At 48.6% G+C, this 24,940-nt stretch overlaps 1 protein-coding gene and 2 pseudogenes across 1 annotated transcript; 2 read left to right on the plus strand and 1 right to left on the minus strand.

Moving 5' to 3' along the window:
• Positions 1-3,787: 3,787 nt before the first annotated feature.
• Positions 3,788-9,471, plus strand: LOC115640496 (probable G-protein coupled receptor 33). The gene is made up of 2 exons (XM_030543314.1): positions 3,788-3,861; positions 5,456-9,471. Exon 2 carries the CDS (start codon positions 5,477-5,479, stop codon positions 6,485-6,487), a length of 1,011 nt encoding a protein of 336 aa, XP_030399174.1. The 5' UTR covers positions 3,788-3,861; positions 5,456-5,476; the 3' UTR covers positions 6,488-9,471.
• Positions 9,472-12,755: 3,284 nt separating this feature from the next.
• LOC115640481 lies at positions 12,756-15,362 on the plus strand (annotated as a pseudogene).
• A 4,501-nt stretch (positions 15,363-19,863) lies between these two features.
• Positions 19,864-22,267, minus strand: LOC115640421 (annotated as a pseudogene).
• Positions 22,268-24,940: the final 2,673 nt, after the last annotated feature.

The raw sequence follows: 24,940 nt of genomic DNA on the forward strand, positions 1-24,940 counted from the left end.
TATGGAAAAAATTGAGAGACCTAGAACACATCGGATTCTGGAGAGAGCAGGGATCTAGAATTCAGGAACACTACAGGGTTTATAAACAGTGAGGTATGTGGGACACTTCGGGTTTTAGAGCCATCAGGGGTCTAGGAACACCTGGGTTGGAAAGTTTTCAACTTTTCCTAAGGCTGAGCAAAATCAGACCATCCACCGTTCTGTGTTCTCAACTTCAGACCCGTGTCTTCCACTAGACTCGGAGGCACTGCTTCCGAGTTCTTCAACAAAAGCTGCTTTGACAAGAGTGAGAAGAGTCATCCTGAAGACCTGCCAGAATTTCTCCCCCATGAAGAGGTAGAGAATGGGGGTGAAGCAGGCATTGAAGCAGGATGAGAAGGTGTAAATGACCAAGAAAGTGCCCACCACCTACTCTGGCACCTCCTTTTTACAGAGGTTCAGGCTTTGGTAGAAGTGGTAGGGCAGCCAGCTGAGAAAGAAGGAAACTACCGTGGCCTCCATGACTTTGAAGGGCTTCCCAGCCCACACCAGCTTCTTCTCCTTCATCTTCAGCCCCACACGGACACAGCATCCCGCAATGGTGTAGAAGGGCAGCAGGAAGCCCAGCAGGAACCGGACCATGAAAACGGCCAGGTGGACCTTATCGTAAACAGATAGCTAAGGGTTAATGTCTTTTTCACCTATAAAGGGTTAACAAACAGTGACCTGCAAACACCTGACCAGAGGACCAATCAGGAGACAAGATACTTTCAAATCTCGGTGGAGGGAAGCCTTTGTTTGTGGGTTTTGGGTTTGGCTTTGTTCTCTCTGGGTCCTGGATGGGTCTAGAGGTGCAACCAGGTTTCTGCCAATCTCCCTGCTACAGTCTCTTATCTATTCAGAATTGTAAGTAAGAAAAGGCAGTCATAGTCTTTTAATTTGTTTTTTTCCATTTGCAGATGTGTACTTGCTGGAAGTAGCTTAAGTTTTGTTTCTGCTGGAGAAAGTTTCTTTCTATTGTTTATAAGTTGAAAGACCCTGTAACTGTTTACTATCTAAATTGCAGAGATAAACCTTTTACTTTTTTCTTTCTTTTTTTATTAAAAGTTTTGCTTTTAAGACCTGTCTGATTTTTTTCTCCTAGTTAAGGCTCGAAGGACTTGAGTCTGTGTACTCACCAGGGAATTGGTGGGAGAAAGGAAAGGGAGGAGAGAAGAAAAGCCTGCTCTCGGCGTTTATCTGTGTCTCTCTCTCCGGGGAAGAGGGGAGGGGAAGTGGTGATTCAAGGATTTGAATTATGGTGATCTCCTAGGGTACCTAGGGCGGGAAAGATCTAGGAGGAGGTAAAGAGGGGGAAGGGAATGGTTTATTTCCCTTTGTTGTGAGACTCAAGGAATCTGGGTCTTGGGGGTCCCCAGGGAAGGGTTTGGGGACACTAGAGTCTATCAGGCGCTCTACTTAAATCCTGATTGGTGGCAGCCTATCAGATCTAAGCTGGTAATTAAGCTTAGGGGAATTCATGCTAGTACCCATATTTTGGATGGAACTCACTGCTACAAAGTACAACTATGGGCAGAGGGAAAGAGGGATAGTAGATGTGGGAGGAGTGGGGACAGGGACAGTCTAGTAGGTGAAATACACAGCCATTCTATCAAATGCTCTCTAACTCCAGGCACTTTCAGGAGCTCATGATGACACTGGCACCACATTCTTGGAGAGCAGCAGGCCATGGCAGAGGGGGTATGGCAGCCAGCAGATGAAGAACGGCACCATTGCAGTCACTGTGACTTTGAAAGGCTTCCCACTCCTCACCAACCCCCTCTTCTTCATCTCCAGCCCTGTCCGACTCTGGCATCCCACGCTGGTGCTGAGGGAAAGCAGGAAGCCCAGCAGGAACTGCACCCTGAACAGCAGAAGATGGAGATGTCTCCTCCAGGCCTGCATCTTGGCTTTGTCCACCTCTCCAGAGAAGGTGTAACTGTTCATACCCTGCCCCCTCCAACTCCAGGAGTTCCTGGAAACCCAGTTAGGGAGCGCTGAGGGTGAAGGAGACCAGCTGCGCGCCCACAACCAGCTTCTTGGCCTGGGTCACAGTGCAGTGATGCCAGCACCAGACAGGGTGTCAGGGGAGAGTCCGCTGATCCAGGCAGATGAGGGTGAGGAGGAAGATGGCAGAAAACAGGCCCAGGGAGAAGCAGGCATTGGAGGAGCTCCCACATGACCACACCAGAGGAAGCTCAGGCAGGTGTAGATGGGAACAGAGTTATAAAGCAGAACATGAGCAGGTAGGTGAGGACCAGATGGAAGGACAAGAGGGAGGTCACCCTCATCCTCATATTCAGCCCCAAAACCCACAGGCAGATCCCACTGCCACCCACCCCCAAAAGGGGTTCCCACATGCAGCTGTCACTTGATTTCCCTTCCCGACCAGCTGGGGGTTGCTCCCATTGGCTGCCGGGAAGGCAGAGGTACAGTGAGGAGCCAGATTGGATGGGAAGGCCGAGGTGCCACGAGGGGTCAGGCCAGTCAGGAAGGCGGAGGGGCCCTGAGACCCTAAAGAGCAGCAGGAAGAACACAAAGGGGATTGGAGGAGACAGGTGAGAGAGAGACAGACGTGTGCAGCCCATGCCCTAGCAGTGAGAAACACGGCATTTCATTCTCCTCTCTGCACAAACTCATTAGGCTGCAGCCACACACAGGGTAGAACCAGAATCCTGGGTGCTAGCACCTGTACCCCCCCAATCTAACTCAGTACACACCACTGCCCTTCCAGAGCCACGGCCAGAACCCAGGAGTCCTGACTCCTAACTCCACCAATCTAACCCTTTGGACCACATTCCCCTTCCAGAGCTGGGAATACAACCACTGGTTTATGATGTTCCACCCAGACCTGCTCTAACTACTAGATCCCATTCCCCTCCCCCAGCCAGGGATAGTACCCAGGAATCCTGGCTCCCAGCCCCTTCCCCCCACCCTAACCACTAGACCTCACTCCCTTCAGAATTCAACCTTGGTCTCGTGTACCATGACATTGAGGGCTGTTTTCCCAGGAGCGTTGGGTTCCCTATGGGGTTCTCAGGGTCCCAGTTCTGAGGATGAGGCCTGTGTAACGAACACTCTGGGAAGGGCTGGGTGTGACTGAGATTTTATCTAGAACAGAAAGGGGCAGGATGTCACATGAGTTGTCTCACCCAGGGATGTACCCACAACATGTAGATAACACAGGACCCCTCACAGCTATTGACCTGCTCTAACCCCTAGACCCCACCCCCCTCCCAGAGCTGGGGACAGAGCCCAGGGTCCTTACTGTCAGTGTTCCCTTCCCCGCAACACACACACACTCCAAACCAATAGACTCTCTCAATCCTTGCCTGGGAATTGCAAGGATTGAATTTGTGACTCAGACTTTGTTGTGAGCTAACAGGACTGGGTTATTTTTGGGTCATGGCAGCCCATCACCCAAGGAGTTGTGCAAAATACAGGCCCTCCCTTCCTCTTCATGGGGGCACGCCTCAATAGTTGAGCTACTGGCTAAGCATCTAGTGCATTAGAGTGGGGGGCTGGGAACCAGGACTCCTGGGTTCTATGCCAGGCTCTGGGAGGGAGTGGGGCTAGTTTCAAAGCAATAGTTGTTGTTTAGGTGGTTTCTTTGCTAAGACAGTGTCCAATGATCATTTCCGTTCATAGTTTGCAGCTTGTGGATCTCAGAGAGCAGGTGGGGGTGGAGCATGTAGAAGACACAGAGTTAAGGAGAGTGAACTCAACACACAGGGGAGGGCTCCGGGGTGCAGGGCACAGACACACGGACGCTTTGCTGGCCAAACACACGCCATCTGAGGCTCTCTCTGTGCTGGATCTGTGTTTCCACCACCCGCTGCCCAGGTGAGTCGAGACAATGAGCAGAGGGACCTGTGTTGGGTCTAAAGGGAAATTTCCTTGCTAAGGCCCCCTAGAAGGCACAGAAATTTGCTATTGTAAAGGCAAATCAGTGGGACTCCTTGCCCCTGGGAATCAGTGGGGTTAGCCTGGGAGACTTCCTGCCACTGGGTATCAGTGGGGTTAGCCTGGGAGACTCCCTGCCACTGGATATCAGTGACGTTAGCCTCTGGGATTCCCTGCCACTGGGTACAGTGGGGTTCCCATGGGGCACTCAATAGACAGAGGTATTAGGTGAGGTCTGTGACATGAAATTTTCCCTCCTTATTTCATATTAGTCTGACAAGCTGCTTCCATTTATGAAGCTTTAAACCAGACTCCTTTACCCCTTCTCCTCTTACCCCTAAGTTTTCCCTCACTTAAAAACTACTTGCTTACAAAATCAGATGTGAAAATACTAAAATGTCACAGCTACGCTATTACTGAGCAATTGCTACTTTCTCATTTTTCCCATATAATTATAAATGAATTGGAATATAAATGTACTTACATTTCAGTGTATAGCATATAGAGCAGGATAAATAAGTAATTACATGAAATTGTAGTTTGTACTGACTACACTCGTGCTTTTTATGCAGCCTGTAAAACTAGGCAAATATCTAGATGGGTTGATGTACCCCCTGACAAACCTCTGCGTACCCCCACGATACACCTACCCCTGACTGAGAACCTCTACTCTAAGCCACAAGACCTCACTTTCTCCTCCCACAGCCCAGAAGTTCTGACCTCCACCCCACTCACAGAGCTGGGGATAGAAACCAGGAATCCTGGCTCCCAGCCTTCCTTCTCTACCCATTAGGCCAGTCTGCAGAGCACAGAGGACTCCATGCTAACAAAGCCGTGAGGGGCGCAGTCCCTGAGAAAGGCAATAGCCCAGAGGACCCTGCTGCAGGGCTGTGGGACAGAGAAGCAGCTCGGTGGATTGAGGCTTCCTGTGTTACAGTGAGGGTGAGAAGGACCCTGCAGGCTCTCACGAGACAGGGTGTAGCAGCAGTTCCTGTGACTGGCAGATGAGCACAAGAGATGAGGTGGGGGAGGGATGGCTTTTTCTTCCTTGTAACAGTAAGTTGCACTCGCACCAGCTAAGAGTCAACAGCATCAATCCTCACCTAACTGAGTAGGCCTGATCCCCTGCCCTGGGCCAGATTAGAGCTGGCCATCCAAGAGGGGAAAGGCCCCAGGGCCCACTCCCTGCTCCCCTGAGCCAGCCAGAGATCCAGATCACAGCTACGTGCTATTCTCTACATAGCTGCATATTTGATCTACTAGGGTGTCCCCTTCCCCACTCCTCCCACGTCTGCTACCCCCTTGTCCTTTCCTAAAGCTCACAGCTCTATTCCGTAGCAGGGAGTTCCACCAGCTATAGCCCACTTTCTGAGAATATCCAGCCTGGATCTTTTGAAGGACCAGAGGGTGCCCAGCGAGGTCCTCTCCAATGTTACCTTCCTAACCCACTCTGGTATTTCTCCCTTCTCCTCTTCCACTCTCCCTTTTTGCCTTCACTGTCGTCCCTTCCAACCCCTCCTCTGTCTCTTCCCAGCGCACAGTGGAACAAGATATCATGGCACTCCCACCAGCCACAGTGGCAAATTTCAGCAAGACCACAGAGATCTTGAAGACCCCTCACCTGGCCTCTGCTCTGTTGCTCTTCATCACCTTCCTGGTGGGTGTGGCAGGGAATGGGCTGTACGTGTGGGTGCTGGGGATGAAGATGAGGAGGACGGTGACCACGCTCTGGTTCCTTCACCTGGTGTCCTGTTACCTGCTCTTCACCCTGCTGATCCCCTTCTTCGCCATCTATGTCCTCCTGGATTTCCACTGGGTCTTTGGCATGGCCACGTGCAAGCTTCTCAATACCTTCATTTCTATGGGCATGTTCTCCTCTGTTTTCCTTCTCACACTCATCAGTCTGGACCGCTACACCCTCACTCACCATCCTATTTGGTCCCGGAATCATCGCACCGTGCCCCAGGCTTGGAAGCTGATTGTGGGTGTGTGGCTGGTCTCCTTTGGTCTCAGCGCTCCCTACCTGGCTTTCCGGGAGACCCATGTGGTTGACGGGGGCAGAATCATCTGCATCAACAATTACACCCTCTCCAGAGACTGGAATGGAGCCGAGCTGCAAGACCTGGGCAGACAGGTCCACCTGGCTGTCTTCATGGCCCGGTTCCTGCTGGGCTTCCTGCTGCCTTTCTGCACCATCATGGGATGCTATATCCGCGTGGGCCTGAAGATGAAGGATAAGAAGCTGGCGTGGGCTGGGAAGCCCTTCAAGGTCATGGTAGCCACAGTGGTTTCCTTCTTCCTCGGCTGGCTCCCCTACCACCTCTACCATGGCTTGAAGCTCTACAAGAAGGAGGTGCCAGAGTCGGTGACAGGTGTCCTCTTGGTCATTCACACCTTAACATCCTGCTTCAATGCCTCCTTCTCCCCCATCCTCTACCTCTTCATAGGGGAGAAGTTCTGGCAGGTCTTCAGGACGTCTCTCCTTACTCTGGTCAAAGCAGCTTTTGTTGAAGAACTCGGCAGCAGTGGCTCCGAGTCTGGTGGAAGACACGGGTCAGACGTTTAGAACACAAGGAAAGAGATGGTCTGAAGGTGCCCAGACTTAGGGAGAGTTGAAAACTTCACATCCCCATTATTCCTAAATTTCTGCTGTTTCTTAAACCTGATGGGTTCCAGGTGTCTCAATGTTTATAAACCCCTCAGTGTCCCTGGATTCTATATTCCCCGTTGTCTCTCTCCCAATTTTTTCAAACTCAGTCGGTCATCAATGGCACCAGATTGCTAGCCAGCTCCAGAATCCTGTTTGTTTTAGGTCTCTCAATGCGTTTTAACCTAACTGACTCTTGGATTGTGCATCTCTAGCTGGCTCCAGAATTTCTTTCATTGTCAGCCGTTCAATAGGTTCAAACTCAAAGTCTGTTGAGTTTAGGTCCCTGACTGGATCTAGGACATCACTGGATTCTAGAGTGTTTTCAGACCACATAGAATCCAGCAGGTTCCAGATTGTCTGCTAAAACATTCATGTTGGTTCTAGATTTCCAAATGATTTTTAATCCATTAGGTGTGATATATTATAGAAGAGTCTGTGTATTACTATAGCACTATCTAGCTCTTCCCCAGTGCTTGTCATCAGTAGATCTCAAAGAACTTTACCAAGGAGGACAGTAGCAGTCTTCCAGTTTTTACAAATGGGGAAACTGAGGCACAGAGTGGGGAAGTGACTTGGCCAGGGTCACCCAGCAGGCCAGTCGCAGAACTAGAACAAACGCAGGTCTCCTACATCCCAGTTGAGGTTTTTTTCCATTTCATATCTTCACACACATAGCTCTCTGGGGCTCGACCTGTTTTTTTCGCTATGTGTTTGTATAGTGCCTAGCACAGCGGGGTCCTGGGCCAGGACTGGGGCTCCCAGCACTAACGAAACAAAAATTAAGAATAATGATTCCCAGGTTTTCCTTGAACTGCATAGTTTCTGTAAAGATAATGTGGCAGCTTTGACATAATTTACAAACACAGTGTGACCCAATCACTGGGATATTTAGTGTGGGGAGGCTCTGGCTTAATTTCAGAGTGGCTGATAAGGAAAACAAGCCAGCAGAATAAAGAGCTGCTCCAGAGAAACCACCTGCCCATGAACACTTCAGGGCGGTGAAGAGGTAACGTCCAAGCTAATAATAATGACATATGGAATATGGGTGATCACTCATAATATTATGGAAACGAAATTGCAATGAAACATACCAGATATGCCATGTAAGGTATCAGTGGAAAAGTTATCATCTGATAAATATGATAATCTTGTTTATGTGTATGCATCCTCTTTGTATCATGAGTTGTAAATATATGTGTTATATTGATATCTCAGACTTGTGCTGTGACACCCCCAGACAGATTACATCAGCACTATCCAGCCCGTTGGATGGCCCATCAAGAACTGGCTGGCAGCGCTGTATTTTGGGTAAGATTTGAACCCCCTTTAGGGATCCGAAGAACATTTTGTACAGTGAATGGAATTTTAAGTAACTTCTCACTGTACTGGACCTATTTGCTGATTGGGAGCCTAGGATTGGAATGCAATAAAGAGGGCTGTGGGATTTCTTTCTTTCTTTTTGGCTTCTTGATTACCAGTGTGGGAGATCTGGAGCACAGCTTGTTACTGGTGGGTGAATCTAGCTACAATGTTAATCTCCAGCTTTGGGACAAACTGCTCTCCTTTTTGCAGCCCACCCTGATCTAGGCTTTTTCAATGTGGGCTGCCTGTGCACCTCTGGTCACAGGTCACAGTAACTGTAAAGATCTCATTTGCCAGCTCGAGCTAAGTTACAAAACCTTGGCCAAGGCTGGGGTCCAACACATCCAAAAGATGATAAAGAGTTAAAAAGATCCTCCCTGGTCGATTCTCCATCACTGCAATTTTTAAAGCAGGACTGGATGGTATTTCTACCTGGTTTGGTCTAGTTCAACTAGGGATTAATTCAGAGATGTTCTGCAGCAGGTCAGACTAGGGTACCACCATGCTGCTTCTGGCCTTGGAATCTCTGATTCCATCCAGAGGTTAGGCAGATGTTGTTGGGGGTGCTGTACCAGTTGTCACCTGGACCCACTGGGGTATCTGAGGAAGCCAGGCCTGAGTGGGCCACCATCCATGGGTGGAGGGCTGTAGGTAAGTTAGACATGCACGTAGCCCGTCTGTTTTAAAAATCTTTTTCCATTGCTACTGTTCAGAAGAAACAAGGCTGCCAAACATGACAGATACTACCTCTCACTTATTTAGAATTGAATAGGATCTCATGGATTCCAGGAACCCTGGCCCATTCTTAACCTCTTGGGTCCGAGGTCTGTGAGTGTTGTGAATGTGCTCTGACCTGATGTGGGCTAGATTTAGACATCATGTTTTCCAAGCCACTTTAAGTTTCAAAAGCCAATAGGATCCTATGCATTCTAGATATTTGGCTGGTTTTTGAACCTCTTGAGTTCTGGGTCTGCCAAGATTTTGAAACACAAAGAGATCCTATGTGGTCTTGAGTGTCCTAGTGTCCAATCTCATATATGACATCCTAGAACACATAGGACCAGTTTGGGTTTTAATTTTTTTTGTCAGAGCAAGAACCCAAGTGTTGCAAGAATCACTCAGTAGTACCACATTAATTCTAGATATTAGTCTAGTTCTTAAACCTCTTGTGTTCTAGGTATGACAATGTCTTGAAACCCAATGAGATCTGACATGGTCTAGTACCTGAAAGGTTCCAAGCACATGGAATCACGTACTGACTTGAGACACTTTTCAGCAGGCCTGATGTTCACAAAGGGTTTAGCTCCTTCTTCTGGAAAATTGGGCCTCTTTAATGGTGTTCATCTGGGAAACCCCCCAAAATAGAAGCATAACAAATAATAACCTATTATTTTGGAATATTAAGTCTGTAAGGCAGTAGGGCATGGAGCGAACAGGCCAGATCCTCAGCCAGTGTAAATCATTGTAGCTCTGTTGACTTCACTTCAGAGTTCCTGGTCTCTTCTCCTGCCACTGGGAGATGAGTGGGGTCTAGCAGGTTAGTGTGGTGGGGCAAGGAGCCAGGACTCCTGGGTTCAAACCCCAGCTCTGTGAGTAAATGGTGTTTAGCAGTTACAGTAGATTTAATGGCACTAAAACATTTAATGAATTAGTGTCAAATTTACCAAATTGTTTCCCTGAACCACCAAAAAGCTGACATTTTCAATACAAAACATTTTGATTTTCTTATTCAAAACAGCTTTGCTTGAAATTCTATAATTTTTTTTGATTATTCATTTCAAATGTGTAAAAACCAAGCTCAGGGGAAAAAAATGTTGTTCGGACCAGAACAATCCCCCGCCCCTTCTCGTTAGCTAATAATAATAATTTGGGATCATATCAAATGAGTTGTCTCTCCCCCTCCCCCCGCCACCTCGGTTGTTCAGAAGAACCAGAGACCAAGAGAATCGGTTATTGGCACAAGACGTACATGCCATCTGTGGTCCCAATTCAGCCCCCTTGTGGCTGAAGACACCATGTCAAAGGTGATAGCAGGGACGAGAACACAAACATCTCCATGCTGGCAGTGGCTGTGTCTCTAAGCCCCCACATGTCAGTTCAACGTGAGTGTTACTCACCCTCAATTTCCGGTGGAAGCCGTACCTTGCAGAGGTGTGAACTGCTGTTTAGCACAGATGCGAACAGCTGGAGGAGCGGACTCACTTTTGCAGTACAGCTGCACTGGCCCTCCGTCCCATTGCATAGCTGAGCTCAGGGGCCATCCAGTTTCGACGTTTCCCAAAGTTCGGGCCTGTGACGTTGCAGTCTATATGGTTTTATAAAAATATGCTAATAACTGAATATAATGTAACTGGAATATGCTTCATGCAAAAGGTCTGTTGTAAGGTATCATGACAAAGCTTATAATCTACTGAGTGTGGTCGTCCTATTTGTATAAATGTCTCACTCTTGTATCTGAAACTAGAAATACGAAATATAACTCTGAGAGCCTATTGTAATTATGCAAAGTGTGGGCCATTAATGGTGGTTTGGAATCTCGATGACTCCCATTAACCAGGACAACTGACTGCAGATGGGTGTGTTTTACCTGTGAGTCTCTCTGTATACCTGTGTGCTGGCAAGTGGGCAATGAAGTCTTGCAGTGACATGTGATCATGTCACCTGAACTGGAATCCATCTTTAACCTGGTGCTTTTCCATTTCGAAGGAGGGGGTGAGGACCCAGAGAGGGACAAAGGATTCCCGCTTTATGCAAAAGATATATAAGTGGATGGAACAGAACAAAGGGGTGAGCCAATTTGAGGAATCCCCTAGCTAGCACCTGAGCTAGAACAAGAGCTGTACCAGGGGGAAGGATTGTGGCCAGGCCTGAAAGGTGTCCAGTCTGAGGAATAAACTTACTGAAGCATCTTTAAGGGTGAGATCATCTGTGTTCAGTTTGATTAGACATAGATTTGCGCATTTTATTTTACTTTGCTTGGTGACTTACTTTGTTCTGTCTGTCACTACTTGGAACCAGTTAAATCCTACTTTCTGTATTTAATAAAATCACTTTTACTTATTAATTAACTCAGAATATGTGTTAATACCTGGGTGGGCAAACAGCTGTGCATATCTCTCTACCAGTGTTACAGAGGGCGAACAATTAATGAGTTTACCCTGCATAAGCTTTATACAGGATAACACAGATTTATTTGGGTTTAGACCCCAGTGGGTGTTGGGCATCTGAGACAAGAACACTTCTGTTAGCTGCTGTCAGTTAGGCCTACGGCTGTTAGGGGTTGTGAGTCAGACCTGGGTCTGGGTTTGCAGCAGGCTAGCGAGGCTGGCTCAAACCAGGCAGGGCACTGAAGTCCTAAGCTGACAGGGTAGGAAAGCAGGGGCAGAAGTGGTCTTGGCACATCAGGTGGCAGCTCCCAAGGGGGGTTCTGTGATTCAACCCGTCTCACGGCCTCTTTGCTATTTCCCCTCACTCTGCCCGGAGAACATTATAACCCTTTGAAAATGTCCAATCAGTGCATGTGGGAGGAGGGGCCTGTATCGCGGGAACCTCTGGACCAAATGTCCCCAACTTTCCATCACAAACCCCACCCCTGCCTCTATGGCTCAGGGCTGGTTTTCAAGGCAATTGCCCCCCGCACGGGGGCATCAGTGCAATGTGTGACTATTAAGAATAGCTCATCTTCAGGGGGCTGCATCTCCTCACATCCCTGATCAAACGACCGCCCTTTGCTCTCGCAGACTCCAGCAGAGCCCCTGCGGCTTGGTGCCACTTTCCAAGTCGATACGAGTCTGCAATGGGTGTTCAGAGCAGTGTGAAAATATTAAGAGTGGCTCCTTTTCATGTGGCTTTATTTAACCGAGGGCCCTGGATCACAAGCCTCTGAACCTGCCCCCCTTGCTCAGAGACGGACAATTTCAAGCCAAGCCGAGTGGGCGTGTGAATGTCAGAGCACTTTGAATCATTGGTTCCAACAGGAAGAGGTTTCTCTGCAGGCCTGGCTGCAGGGGCGCCCTTAGCAGACCTGCTGTGAGAGGACTCGGTCTCCAAGGCCTTGGGCAGTTCTGAGCTCAGCATCTGCAGCATCTGGTTGCAAGTGGCCCCCTGAATCCAACATGCCTTTCCTCGCTGCACACTCACGTCCAAACCCAGGACATAAGCCCGGCCACACTCATGCCAGGCACCACAGCTGCATCTCTGGGGTGTGTACCTCTTTGAAAGCCCCATCAAAGCCCTAATCCCTTTGGACACCTCCGAGGGGCAGCAGGTGGCCCTGATATTTGCCCAGGGGGTTCCAGCTGGACCTCCATTTCTGTGCATCACTGGCCCACCATGACTGACCAGTTTAAAGAGCCCGGCTGGGCAATAGCAGATTATCCAATGGTCTGTCGGGGCCTGTGCCTAGGGGCTCTGGTCAATTGGGGGTTCCCTGGAAAAATGGATTCCCCATCCAGGAGGAATTCTCAGAACCTTGGCAGAAGCACTGGGTGGGCAAGGTGTGGGAAATCCCTGCTCCCCAACACCACTCCCCGGCAGAAGCGCTGGACAGGTTAGGGGAAGCCCCAGGTCCTGGACCCCCACTGCAGCCCTGGGATTGGAGGGATTTTTCCCCCTGCCACGGCCTCAGCATTAGTGGTTAGAGCAGGGGAGGGGTGACTCAGGACATCTGGGTTCTAGAGTGGGAGAAGAGTGGGGTCTAGTGGGTTAGAGAAGCTGGGAGCCAGGTCTCTGGGCTCTATCCCTGGCTCTGGCAGGGGACTGGGGGCTAGTTTTAAAGCAATGGCTGTTTCTTAGGTGGTTTCTTTGCTAAGACAGTGTCCGAATGATCATTTCCATTTATGGTTTGCAGCTTCTCCAGCTCACAGAGCAGGTGGAGGCGGAGCGTGTAGAAGACACAGAGTTAAGGGGAGTCAACTCAACACACAGGACAGCACAGACTCACAGACGCTTTGCTGGGCAAACACCCACCATCCGAGTCTCTCTGCGCTGGGTCCTGCGCTGCCCAGGTGAGTTGAGATGATGGGCCGATGCCCCTCGTTGAGTCTGACAGGGAATTTCCTTACTAATTCTACATAGGAGGCACAGACATTTGCTATTAACAAAGCAAACCACTGGGATTCCCTGCCACTGGGTATTAGTGAGATTAGCCTGTGGGACTCCCTGCCACTGGGTATTAGTGGGGTTAATATGAGGACTCAATAGACAGAGGTAGTAGGTGGGGTCTGCGATATGGGTGAATTTTTCCTCTCTTGTTTCAGGTTAATCAGATAAGGTGTTCCCCATTTACGAAGCTCTAAGCCACAAGACCCCAAGTCCCTCCCACAGCCCAACCCCTACAGCTCTAACCCACTAGATGTGATTCACCTGCCAGAGGAAGGAATAGAACCCAGGAGTCCTGGCTTCCAGTCTCCCCTGCTGTGACCAATAGGCCAGTTGGCACAACACAGAGGACATCACGCTGATAAGGCTACTGGGGGTGGAGGGCACACTCCCTGAGAGAGACAGTAGCTGAGAGGTCCCTCATGCAGAGCTGGCAGCATTGCCGTGGGGGAGAGAAGCAGCTCCGTGCATTGAGGCTTCCTGTGTTACAATGAGGGTGATAAGGACCCTGCAGGCTCTCTCATGTCAGGGTATAGCAGCAGTTCCTGTGACAGGCAGATAAGTACAAGAGATGAGGTGGGTGTGGGGTGGCTTTTCCCACCTTCTAGCAATGACTTCCCCTGGCCGCAGCTCCCGCATGCTAGAAGTCAATAGCACCAATCCCCACGTCCCTGAGCTAGTCAATCTCTGCCCTGGAGACAGACTGGAGCTGGTGTCTGCTGGGGGGAAAGGCCTCATGTCCCATTTCCCACCCTTCTCAGCCAGCCCATCATCCAGATCCCAGCAATGTGGTATTCTCAGCAGAGCTGTGTATTTGACCTACCAGACTGTCCCCTTTCCCCACTGCTCTCACGTCCGCTACTCCTCTCTTCGTCCTCTGCTGCCCATATCTCTATCCTGTAGCAGTGAGTTGTGGCCCAGTTGCTGAGAATACCCAGCCTGGAGATTCTGAAAGATCAGAAGGTGCCCAGCTAGGTCCTGTCCAATAGTATTTTCCTAAACCCCTCTACTATCTCTTCCTTCCTCTTCTTCCACTTTCCCTTTTCCCCTCCTCTGTTATCCTTTCCAAACCCTCTTCTGTCTCTCCCCAGGGCATCATGGACCAAGGCAACACAACCCTCCCACCAACCACTGGGGTGAATTCAAGCCAGAACCCAGCAGCTGTGAGCACCACTCACCTGGCCTCTGCTGTGTTGCTCTTCACCACCTTCCTGGTGGGTGTAGTGGGGATCGGGTTGTACCTGTGGGTGCTGGGGATGAAGATGAGGAGGACAGTGACCACGCTCTGGTTCCTCCACCTGGTCTCCTGCTACCTGCTCTTCACCTTGCTGATCCCCTTTATCATCGTCTCCCTCCTCATGGGTTTACACTGGATCTTTGGCATGGCTTCTCAACGCCTGCATCTCCATGGGCATGTTCTCCACCATCTTCCATCTCACCCTCATCAGCCTAGAACGCTACATCCTCCGTCACCATCCCATCTAGTCCTGGCATCACCACACTATTCCCCGAGCATAGAAGCTGGCTGTGGGTGTGTGGCTGGCCTCCTTTGGTCTCAGAGCTCCCTACCTGGCTTTCCGGAAGACCCGCGTGCTGGACAAGGGCAGAATCATCTGCATCAATAATTATACTCTCTCCACAGACTGGAATGGAGCCGAGACACAAGACCCGGGAAGATGAATCCACCTGGCTGTCTTCATTGTCTGGTTCCTGCTAGGCTTCCTGCTTCCTTTCTGCATCATGGTGGGATACTATGTCCACGTGGGCCTGAAAATGAAGGAGACGAAGCTGCCGTGGGCTGGGAAGCCCTTCAAAGTCATAGTGACCACGGTGGTTTCCTTCTTCCTGGGCTGGCTGCCCTACCACCTCTATCACGGCTTGAAGTTGTAAAAGAAGGAGGTGCCAGAGTTGGTGATGGGTGCCCCCTTGGTCATTTACACCTTCACATCCTGCTTCAATGCCTGCCTCACCCCCATTCTTTACCTCTTTGTGGGGAAGAAGTTCTGGCAGGTCTTCAGGATGTCTCTTCTCACTCTTGTCAAAGCAGCTTTTGTCAACAATCTCAGCAGCAGTGCCTCCGAGTCAAGTGGAAGACACGGGGCAGAAGTCGAGAATACAAAACAGGTGATGGTGTGAAGATGCCCAGACTTAGAGAGAGTTGAAAACTTGGCATCCCATTCATTTCTAGATTCCTGATGGTTCTAAATCCTCATGGATTCCAGGTATCTCACTGTTCATAAGATCTGGATTGTCCCTGGATACTAGATTCCCTGCTGGCTCCAGAATTCCATGCATCACTCAATATTTTTCAAACTCAATGAGTCATCAATGGAACCAGATCAGTCGCCAGCTCCAGAATCTTGTTTGTTTTAGGTGTCTCAGTGTGTTCTAACTTAATTATAGACTCATAGACTCATAGGTCAGAAGGGACCAACATGATCATCTAGTCTGACCTCCTGCACAATGCAGGCCACAGAACCCTACCCATCCACTTTTATAACAACCCCTAACCCGGGACTGAGTTATTGAAATCCTCAAAATTGGTTTGAAGACCTCAAGCTGCAAAGAATCCACCAGCAAGCGACCCATGCCCCACGCTGCAGGGGAAGGCAAAAAACCTCCAGGGCCCCTGCCAATCCGCCCTGGAGGAAAATTCCTTCCCGACCCCAAATATGGCGATCAGCTAAACCCTGAGCATGTGGGCAAGACTCACCAGCCAGCACCCAAGAAGGAATTGACTCTCTTGAATTCTGCATCGCTATCTGGGTCTAGAATCTCATGCATTGTAACCCTGTCAATGTGTTCAAACTCAAAGTCTATGGGTTCTAGATTCCCATCTGGATCTAGGTCATCATTGGATTCTAGAGTGTTTTCCAGCCACATAGACTCCAGATTGTTTGCTAAAAGTTTCATCGTGGTCCTAGATTTCCAAATGGTTTAAAATCCATTAGGTGTAGTATATTATAGAGGAGTCTGTGTATTATAATAGTGATATCTAGCCCTTCTCTAGTGGTTTTTCATCAGTAGACCTCAAAGAACTTTACCAAAGAGGTCACTAGCAGTTTTCCAGTTTTTACAAATGGGGAAACTGAGGCACAGAGTGGGGACGTGACTTGGCCAAGGTCACTCAGTAGAAACTTCAGTCCATCCACTGGCACAACTGGGAACAAACTCATGTCTCCTCTGTCCCAGCCCAGATCTCTATTCATTTAATATCCTTAGAGTGTGGGCTCTCTGGGACAGCGACTATCTTTTTGCTCTGTATGTGTACAGTTCCTAGCACAGTGGGGCTATGGGTGAGGATTCAAGCTCCCAGCACTACTGAAATAAAAAAATAATAATGAATCATCATTCCTGGGTATTGGGATTATGCCAGGTACAGTTCTGCTGCCCTTGGTTCACACAACAAGGATAATAACCCTTTATTAATCCTGCCCCCCAAACAAGGAGACTAGGGATCCATCACCAGCCACAAGTGATCATTGGGGCAAGCAATCCCATCATCGTGAGCGCCTAGGCAGGGTCAGTGTGTCCATGCAAACGAGATCAGCTTCTGCGTCTTTTTCCACAGCTCACCACTAGATGTCAAGGGAGAGGTCATCCAGACTCTGCTTCCACTCGGAACGTGGCACCAAGCTGCAGGGGCTCTGCTGGAGCAAAGGGTGGGGTTTGATTGGGGACTCCACAAGATGCAGCCCCCTGATGATGAGCTGCTGTTAATATTCACAAACTGCACTGACGCCCCCATGCAGGGGGCAACTGCCTTGAAAAATGGAGGTGGGGGAGGAGGGAGTTGTAAAGCAAATTTGGGGTCATTTGGTTCCCGTGATACAGACTCCCCCTCCCACCACTTGCACGTGCTGATTGAAAATGTTCAGATGGTTATAATATTCTCGATTCAGAGTGAGGCGGAAAAGCAAAGAGGCCGAATTTCAGGAAACATGGAGCCCAGACGGCCCCTGAGCTCAGCTACGCAATGGGAACGAGGGCCGGTGTGGCTGTACTGGAAAAGTGAGTCTGCTCCTCGAGCTGTTCACACCTGCGTTTAATAGCAATTCACACCTCTGCGAGGTACGGCTTCCACCAGAAACTGAGGGTGAGTAACAGCCACGCTGCGCTGACACAAGGGGGCCTAGAGACACAGCCATTGCTCTTTTAATCTAGAAAGGGAGATGTTTGTGTTCAGGTCCCTATTATCACTTTTGACCGGGTGTCTTCAGCTACAATGGGGTTGAATTGGGACCACAGATGGCATGTAAGTCCTGTGCCAATAACTGATTCTTCATGTCTCTAGTTCTTCCAAAAAATGGGGGGGCGGTGGCAAGGGATCTTATTTGGAGATGACCCCAAATGAATTTTTTGTTAGTAATTTTTTTAGTAAATGAAAAGGAGGGGGGGTTGTTTCAGTCTGCACAAATTGTTTGTTTTGTTGTGAGCTTAGATTATACACATTTAAAAAAAATTGAAGTACACTTCAAGACAAAGCCATTTCGAAAAAGAAAATCAAAATATTTCATTTGAAAATGTCAGATTTTTAGTGAATGAGAGAAACAATTTGGCAAATTTGATACTAATTCACCAAATGTTTTGGTGTTACTAACTTTGCTTTAACTGCTAGAGACCACTGCTCTCCCAGAGCTGGGGATTGAACCAAAGATTCCTTGCTCCTAGACCCCCACGCTGTAAAACTCCCCTCTCAGAGGCAGAAGAACCTGAGAACTCTGAAGCGAAGTCAAAGCGAAGTCAACAGAGCTACACTGATTTACACTGGCTGAGGGTCTTGCCTGTTTGCTCCATGCCCTACTGCCTTATGGGCTTAATATTCCAAAATAGTTGGTGATTATTTGTTATGCTTCTATTTTGGGGGCGTTTCCCAGATGAACACTGTGAAGGGGCATGACTCCCCACTGTGGTGCCTCCTGCTGGCTGTCCAGGGAATTAACGCTGTGCCCTCTTCTGGTGGTGTCTTGCCTGCTGTCACCTCTGTTCTTGGGCCTACGTCACTCCCAGGACGACGGCGTCCTCCTTCAGTGACACTGCGCCCTGGCTGTGCCACAGTCTATGTGTCGTCCCCCCCCCCGTCACACCTAGAACTCAAGAGGTTTCAGAACTAGCCAAATATCAGGAACTCGTCATACTACTCTCTCTCCCTCTTTCATTGTATAGATAGATATTGATTGATATAGATATATACACATATAAACCCAATAATACCCCATCAGTTCTAGATATTTGAGTACTCTTGAACCTCTTGAGATCTAGATCTGACAAGTTTTTTAAAACCCAAACTCGTCTTATGTCAGCTAGGACATCATATATGAGGTTGGAAACTAGGATGTTCTGGACCACATAGCACCTATTGGGTTTTAAAATCATGACAGACCTAGAACCCAAAGGTTCAAGAACCAGCTAAATATCTAGAACTTATAGGATATTATTGGCTTTTGAAACATACAAGGGGTTTGAAAACTAAATATCTCAGTGACCGGGTCATGCGGTCATTGTAAACTATTTCAGAGTCGTCACACAAACTTTATGGAATCTAAGTAGTTCAAGTAACACTCAGGAATGATTATTATTTATTATTTGAAGTAGTTCTGGGAGCCCCAGTCCTGGCCCAGGACCTTGCTGTGCTAGATGCTGTACAAACAGAGGAAAGAGAGAGTCTGTGTCCTAGAGATCTCACAATCTAAGGGGATGCAATGGATCGAGACCTGGACAGAGGTGCAGGAGACCCGAGTTTGTTCCCGGTTCTGCCGCGGGAAGAACTGAAGTTTCTACTGGGTGACCTTGACCAAATCACTTCCCTCCTCTGTGCCTCAGTTTCCCCATTTGTAAAAACTGGAAGACTACTACTGACTTCCTTCCTAAAGTTCTTTGAGATCTACTGATGACTAGCACTAGAGAAGAGCTAGATATCTCTCCAATAATACTCAGAGTCTTCTATGATATACTACACCTAAGGGATTAAAAACCACCTGGAAATCTAGAACCACAATGAAAGGTGTAGCAAAGTATCTGGAACCTGTTGGATTCTATGTGGTTTGAAAAGACTCTAGAATCCTGTGATGTCCTAGATCTAGTCGGGAATCTAGAACCCATTGACTGAATGTGAACACATTGAGAGACTTACAAGAAATGAGATTCCAGAGCCATCTAGTGATTCAATGAGGTGAGAACACATTGTGTGATCTAAAACAAACAAGATTCTGGAGCTGACTACTGATCTGGTTCTATTGATGACCCACTGAGATTGGGGGAAAAAAGAGAGATCTAGAACACATGGGATTCTAGAGAGAGCAGGGAATCTAGAATCCAGAGACACTGCACGGTATATAAACATTGACATACCTGGAACCCATCAGGATTTAGAATCATATGGGATCTAGGAACAAAGGGGATGCCAAGTTTTCAACTCTCCCTAAGTTTGGGCACCTTCACGCCATCTCCTGTTTTGTGTTCTCAACTTCTGATCCCTGCTTTCCATTAGACCAGTGTCCCCAACGTGCCTGCGTCCTGGCCCCTGGGAGAGCAGCCGCTGAAATGCCGCTGAATTTCAGTGGCATTTTGGCGGGGACACCTCTCAGTGACTCTGCTTGCCATCGACAAGTGACATCAACGAGAGGCATCGCTCCCAAATTTTGGCAGGGACGTCCCCAATGATGTTGCTTGTCGACGGCAAGTGGCGTCATCGAGATGCCTCAGAAATGCCACCAAAATTCGGCAGCATTTTGGCGGGTGCACCATCGCCGCAGTGGTCCTTCGGCTGGCACCTGCCAGCCAAAAAGGTTGGGGACCACTGCGTTAGACTCAGGGCACTGCTGCCAAGATCAACAAAAAGCCTCTTTGACCAGAGTGAGAAGAAATATCCTGAAGACTTGCCAGAACTTCTCCCTCATGAAGAGCTAGAGGATGGGAGAGAAGGAGGAACTGATGCATGACATGAAGGCATAAATGACCAAAAGAGAGCCTGTCACTGACTCTGGCATCTCCTTCTTGTTGAGCTTCAAGCCATGGTAGTGGTGGTAGGGGAGCCAGCCAAGGAAGAAGGAAACCACCAGGGTCACCATTACTTTCAGAGGCTTCCCAGCGCATGCCCGCTTCTTCTCATAGACTCATAGACTCTAGGACTGGAAGGGACCTCGAGAGATCATCGAGTCCAGTCCCCTGCCCTCATGTCAGGACCAAATACTGTCTAGACCATCCCTGATAGACATTTATCTAACCTACTCTTAAATATCTCCAGCGATGGAGATTCCACAACCTCCCTAAACAATTTATTCCAGTGTTTAACTACCCTGACAGTTAGGAACTTTTTCCTAATGTCCAACTTAAATCTCCCTTGCTGCAGTTTAAGCCCATTGCGTCTTGTTCTATCATTGGAGGCTAAGGTGAACAAGTTTTCTCCCTCCTCCTGATGACACCCTTTTAGATACCTGAAAACTGCTGTCATGTCCCCTCTCAGTCTTCTCTTTTCCAAACTAAATAAACCCAATTCTTTCAGCCTTCCTTCATAGGTCATGTTCTCAAGACCTTTAATCATTCTCGTTGCTCTTCTCTGGACCCTCTCCAGTTTCTCCACATCTTTCTTGAAATGCGGTGCCCAGAACTGGACACAATACTCCAGTTGAGGCCTAACCAGCGCATCTTCATCTCCTTCATCTTCAGCCCCACACGGCCATGGCATCCCTTGATGGTGCAGAAAGGCAGCAGGAAGACAGCAGTAACCAGACCATGAAGACAGCCAGGTGGACTGCCTGCCCAGGTCCTGTGTCTCGGCTCCGTTCCAGCCTCCAGAGATGTTGTAATTATTGATGCAGGTGATCCTGCCCCCTTCCACCATGTGGATCTCCTGGAAAGCCAGGTAGGGATCACTGAGAGCCAAGGAGGCCAGCCAAGCACCCACGGCCAGCTTTCCACTCCAGGGCAGGGAGTGGTGATTCCGAAATCAGATGGGAATATGAATAAGGGTGTCAAAGTCCAGGCTGATGAGTGCGAGAAGTAAGATGGAGATGAACATGTTCAGAGAGAGGCATGCACAGAGGAAATTGCACATGGCCATGCTGAAGACCCAGTGGAAACCCAGGAGAATGTAGACGATGAAGAAGGGGATCAGCAGGGTGAAGATGAGGTAGCAGGAGACCAGGTAGAGGAACTGTAGCATGGTCACCGTCTGCTTCATCTTCAGCCCCAACACACAGAGATACAGCCCGTTCCCCACCACGCACACCAGGAAAGTGGGGAAGAGCAACACGGCTGTGGCCAGGTGAGTGACGCTCACAGCAGCTAGGGTCTGGCTGGAATTTTCCCCAGTGGTGTTTGGATGGTCGTGTTGTCTTGGTCCATGGTGCCCTGGGAAGAGACAAAAGAGGGGTTATAAATGACCCCAGAGGAGGGGAAAACAGAGAATGGAAGACAAGGAAGGGAGAAATACCAGAGGGTCAGGAATGCATCATTGGAGAGGACCTCTCTGGGCACCCTCTCGTCCTCCAGACTATCCAGGCTGGGTATTCTCAGATCAGCTGGGATATGGCCAGTGCAACTCACTGCTACAAGGCAGAGCTACGGATCACCTCTTGATCTGAGCATTCTGTGCCCAGGATTTTTGCAATATCTTCATCAGCACCCTTGTATGACCCTTTCCTTCCTAAGTGAGAGCAAGGACTCTGGAGTAATAGGGAAATGGATGGAACCAGATGGATATGTCAGCGATTTATCGCCAGGAATTTCAAACCAGGTCTGGTTCCTTTTCAAAAATTTAATGCAATTTTTTGTTGTTAATGAAAGAAGTGGAAACTGGATTTGTTTCAGGTTTTGGAAACTGACTGGAGTAAAAAAAATTGGCAGTTTGAATAAATATTTTGGGGGATGGATAAAAAATGGCAGGTTTGGTAAGAAAAAAAGTGAGGCTTGAGTTAAATGTTCAGTTTTTATAAACTGTTTTAAGCCCAAATGCTTGAGTTTTGAAAACGGATTTTCAGTGAGGGAAAAAAACTCAATCAGATTTCAATAATTGCATTTGAGATTTGATTCAAAACTTTCAGTTTTGATGAAAACCATTCAGAGGCTTCTTAAAAATCTTGAGTTTTCAAAAAACAACTTTTAGCACAATCTTTGATTTTTCCCAACTGGTTTTCAGGGAAAAAACACTGATTTTTCCATTTTAAAAAATCCAGATTCTTTTTAAACTGCAAACTCAACACTTTTACCGCCAAAATTTAAAAGTTTGTACATTTTAGGTCAGATGTTAGGAAAAACTTTCTAACTCTCAAGGGGGAAAAGCTCTGGAATTGGCTTCCAGGGGTGGTTTTGGGATCCCCACCACTGGAGGGTTTTCAGAACAGCCAGCCAGACACCTGGTGGCATTTCCAGGAGATGCTCTTGGCAAACACAAGGGATTGGGCTCAGTACGGGGGGACTAATTGAGTGCCCCTTGCCTGGACTGTGCCGGAGATGAGACTAGAATGATCCAGGGGCCCGTCTGGGTTCCAGACGGACGGATTTATGAATTAGCAGAATCAGGAGGCTGAGAATTCAGAGCAACTTTGCCCTCACGTCAGAGCCCTCTCCACTGCGTTCCCTTCTTGCTGGGGATAAATGTGTTTGACATCTGGCCAGCCAGATCCCTGGCACAGACCTGAGCGTCACTGGCACACGTGAGGCTCGGCAGGCTGGGGGCAGGCAACGGGAAGGGGAACTGCTGTCTGGCTGATGCAGAAAACCTCAACAGCTGAAGTGGTTTCACAATGCACACGCCGAACCCAGCAGGAGAAAGTGCCGAGCTTCTGTGCCTGGATGGGGCTTTCCACCTGGCAGCCTCGGGCCTTTTTAAGGGCTGGGTCTCAGGATGTCTGGTTTCTATTCCTGCCTTGGGGGTGGTCTTGCCTGTCTTGTGAACTGCAGCCAATGAGAGCTGCAGGACCGGCTCCTGCAGGTGCCATACTGACCCCCTGACCCCTCTTCCTAGGAGTTACAGGGACATGCTGGGGGAGGTGGGGAGCCCACCCCCTAGGTAAGCACCGCCCTGCACCCCAACCGCCTGCCCCAGCCCTGAGCCCCCACCCAGACTGCTGCTGCTGGCCCCTGAGCCAGCACTGGCAGCTGCAGAAATGATGGAGATCATGGAAAGTCATGGAATCTGTGACTTCCCTGACCTCTGTGACAGCCACGCAGCCTTACTCATAGGACCATCTCTTGATTTCTTCTGTGCTGTGATTGGCAGTGAGTTTCCTGTGGCCCTGAGTCCCCCAGGCCACCGATTTAATTCCAGGCCTTCTCTGTCGTCTGACCCAACATCCTTTCCTTTGGCTGAGCAATTGGCCATGGCAGCATCCAGTGGCAAGGTGTTCCAGAAGTTGACAGTCTCGATATTGGATTTGACTGGTGTCAGATTTCATAGATTCATAGTTTCTAGGACTGGAAGGGACCTCAAGCCCTCATGCCAGGACCAGATACTGTCTAGACCATCCCTAAAAGACATTTATCTAACCTACTCTTAAATATCTCCAGAGATGGAGATTCCACAACCTCCCTAGGCAATTTATTCCAGTGTTTAACCACCCTGACAGTTAGGAACTTTTTCCTAATGTCCAACCTAAACCTCCTTTGCTGCAGTTTAAGCCCATTGCTTCTTGTTCTATCATTAGAGGCTAAGGTGAACAAGTTTTCTCCCTCCTCCTGATGACACCCTTTTAGATACCTGAAAACTGCTATCATGTCCCCTCTCAGTCTTCTCTTTTCCAAACTAAACAAACCCAATTCCTTCAGCCTTCCTTCATAGGTCATGTTCGCTAGACCTTTAATCATTCTTGTTGCTCTTCTCTGGACCCTCTCCAATTTCTCCACATCTTTCTTGAAATGCGGTGCCCAGAATTGGACACAATACTCCAGTTGAGGCCTAACCAGCGCAGAGTAGAGCGGAAGAATGACTTCTCGTGTCTTGCTCACAACACACCTGTTAATGCAGCCCAGAATCACGTTTGCTTTTTTTGCACCAGCATCACACTATTGACTCATATTTAGCTTGTTGACCACTGTAACATCCACCGCTTCTTCCTTATCCACAAGACTCTTTATCCTATCAAAGAAAGTTATCAGATTTGTTTGACATGATTTGTTCTGGTTGACATGATTTGTTCTAGATTTGCCACATTTCAAGCCCTTCCTGCTTGGGTCATGGATTTGATGGGAGATGGGAGTGAAGCTGGGAGTCCAGACTCCTGGGTTCTATTCTTGTTCCAATCATCCCATTTGACCTCCTGCATAGCCCAGGCCAGAGAACCAGGGATTCCTCTGTCCAGTCCATATCTGATGGTTGAGCCTTGGAATGTATGAATCTGTCATTTTAACAAAATATACGGATTCTTGGTTTCATAGAATCATAGAATAATAGGGTTAGAAAAGACCTCAGGAATTTATCTAGTTCAGTCCCCTTCTCAAAGCAGGACAAACACCAACTAAACTATCCCAGCCAGGGCTTTGTCAAGCCTGACCTTAAAAACCTCTAAGAAAGGAGATTCCACCACCTCCCTAGGGAATCCATTCCAGTGCTTCACCACCCTCCTAGGGAAATAGTGTTTCCTAATAGCCAACCTAGACCTCCCCCACTGCAACTTGAGACCATTGCTCCTTGTTCTGTCATCTGCCACCACTGAGAACAGCCGAGCTCCATCCTCCTTGGAACCCCCCACTTCACATAGTTGACAGCTGCTATCAAATCCCCCCTCACTCTTCTCTTCTGCAGACTAAACAGTCCCAGTTCCCTCAGCCTCTCCTCGTAAGTCGTGTGCCCAAGCACCCTAATCATTTTTGTTGCCCTCCACTGCCCTCTCTCACATTCTTTCTGTAGGAAACTGTACGCAATACTCACCAGTGGCAAATAGAAGGGAATAAGCACTTCTCTCGATC

Source organism: Gopherus evgoodei, unplaced genomic scaffold (assembly GCF_007399415.2).
Source record: "Gopherus evgoodei ecotype Sinaloan lineage unplaced genomic scaffold, rGopEvg1_v1.p scaffold_31_arrow_ctg1, whole genome shotgun sequence".
Lineage (NCBI taxonomy): Eukaryota > Metazoa > Chordata > Testudines > Testudinidae > Gopherus > Gopherus evgoodei.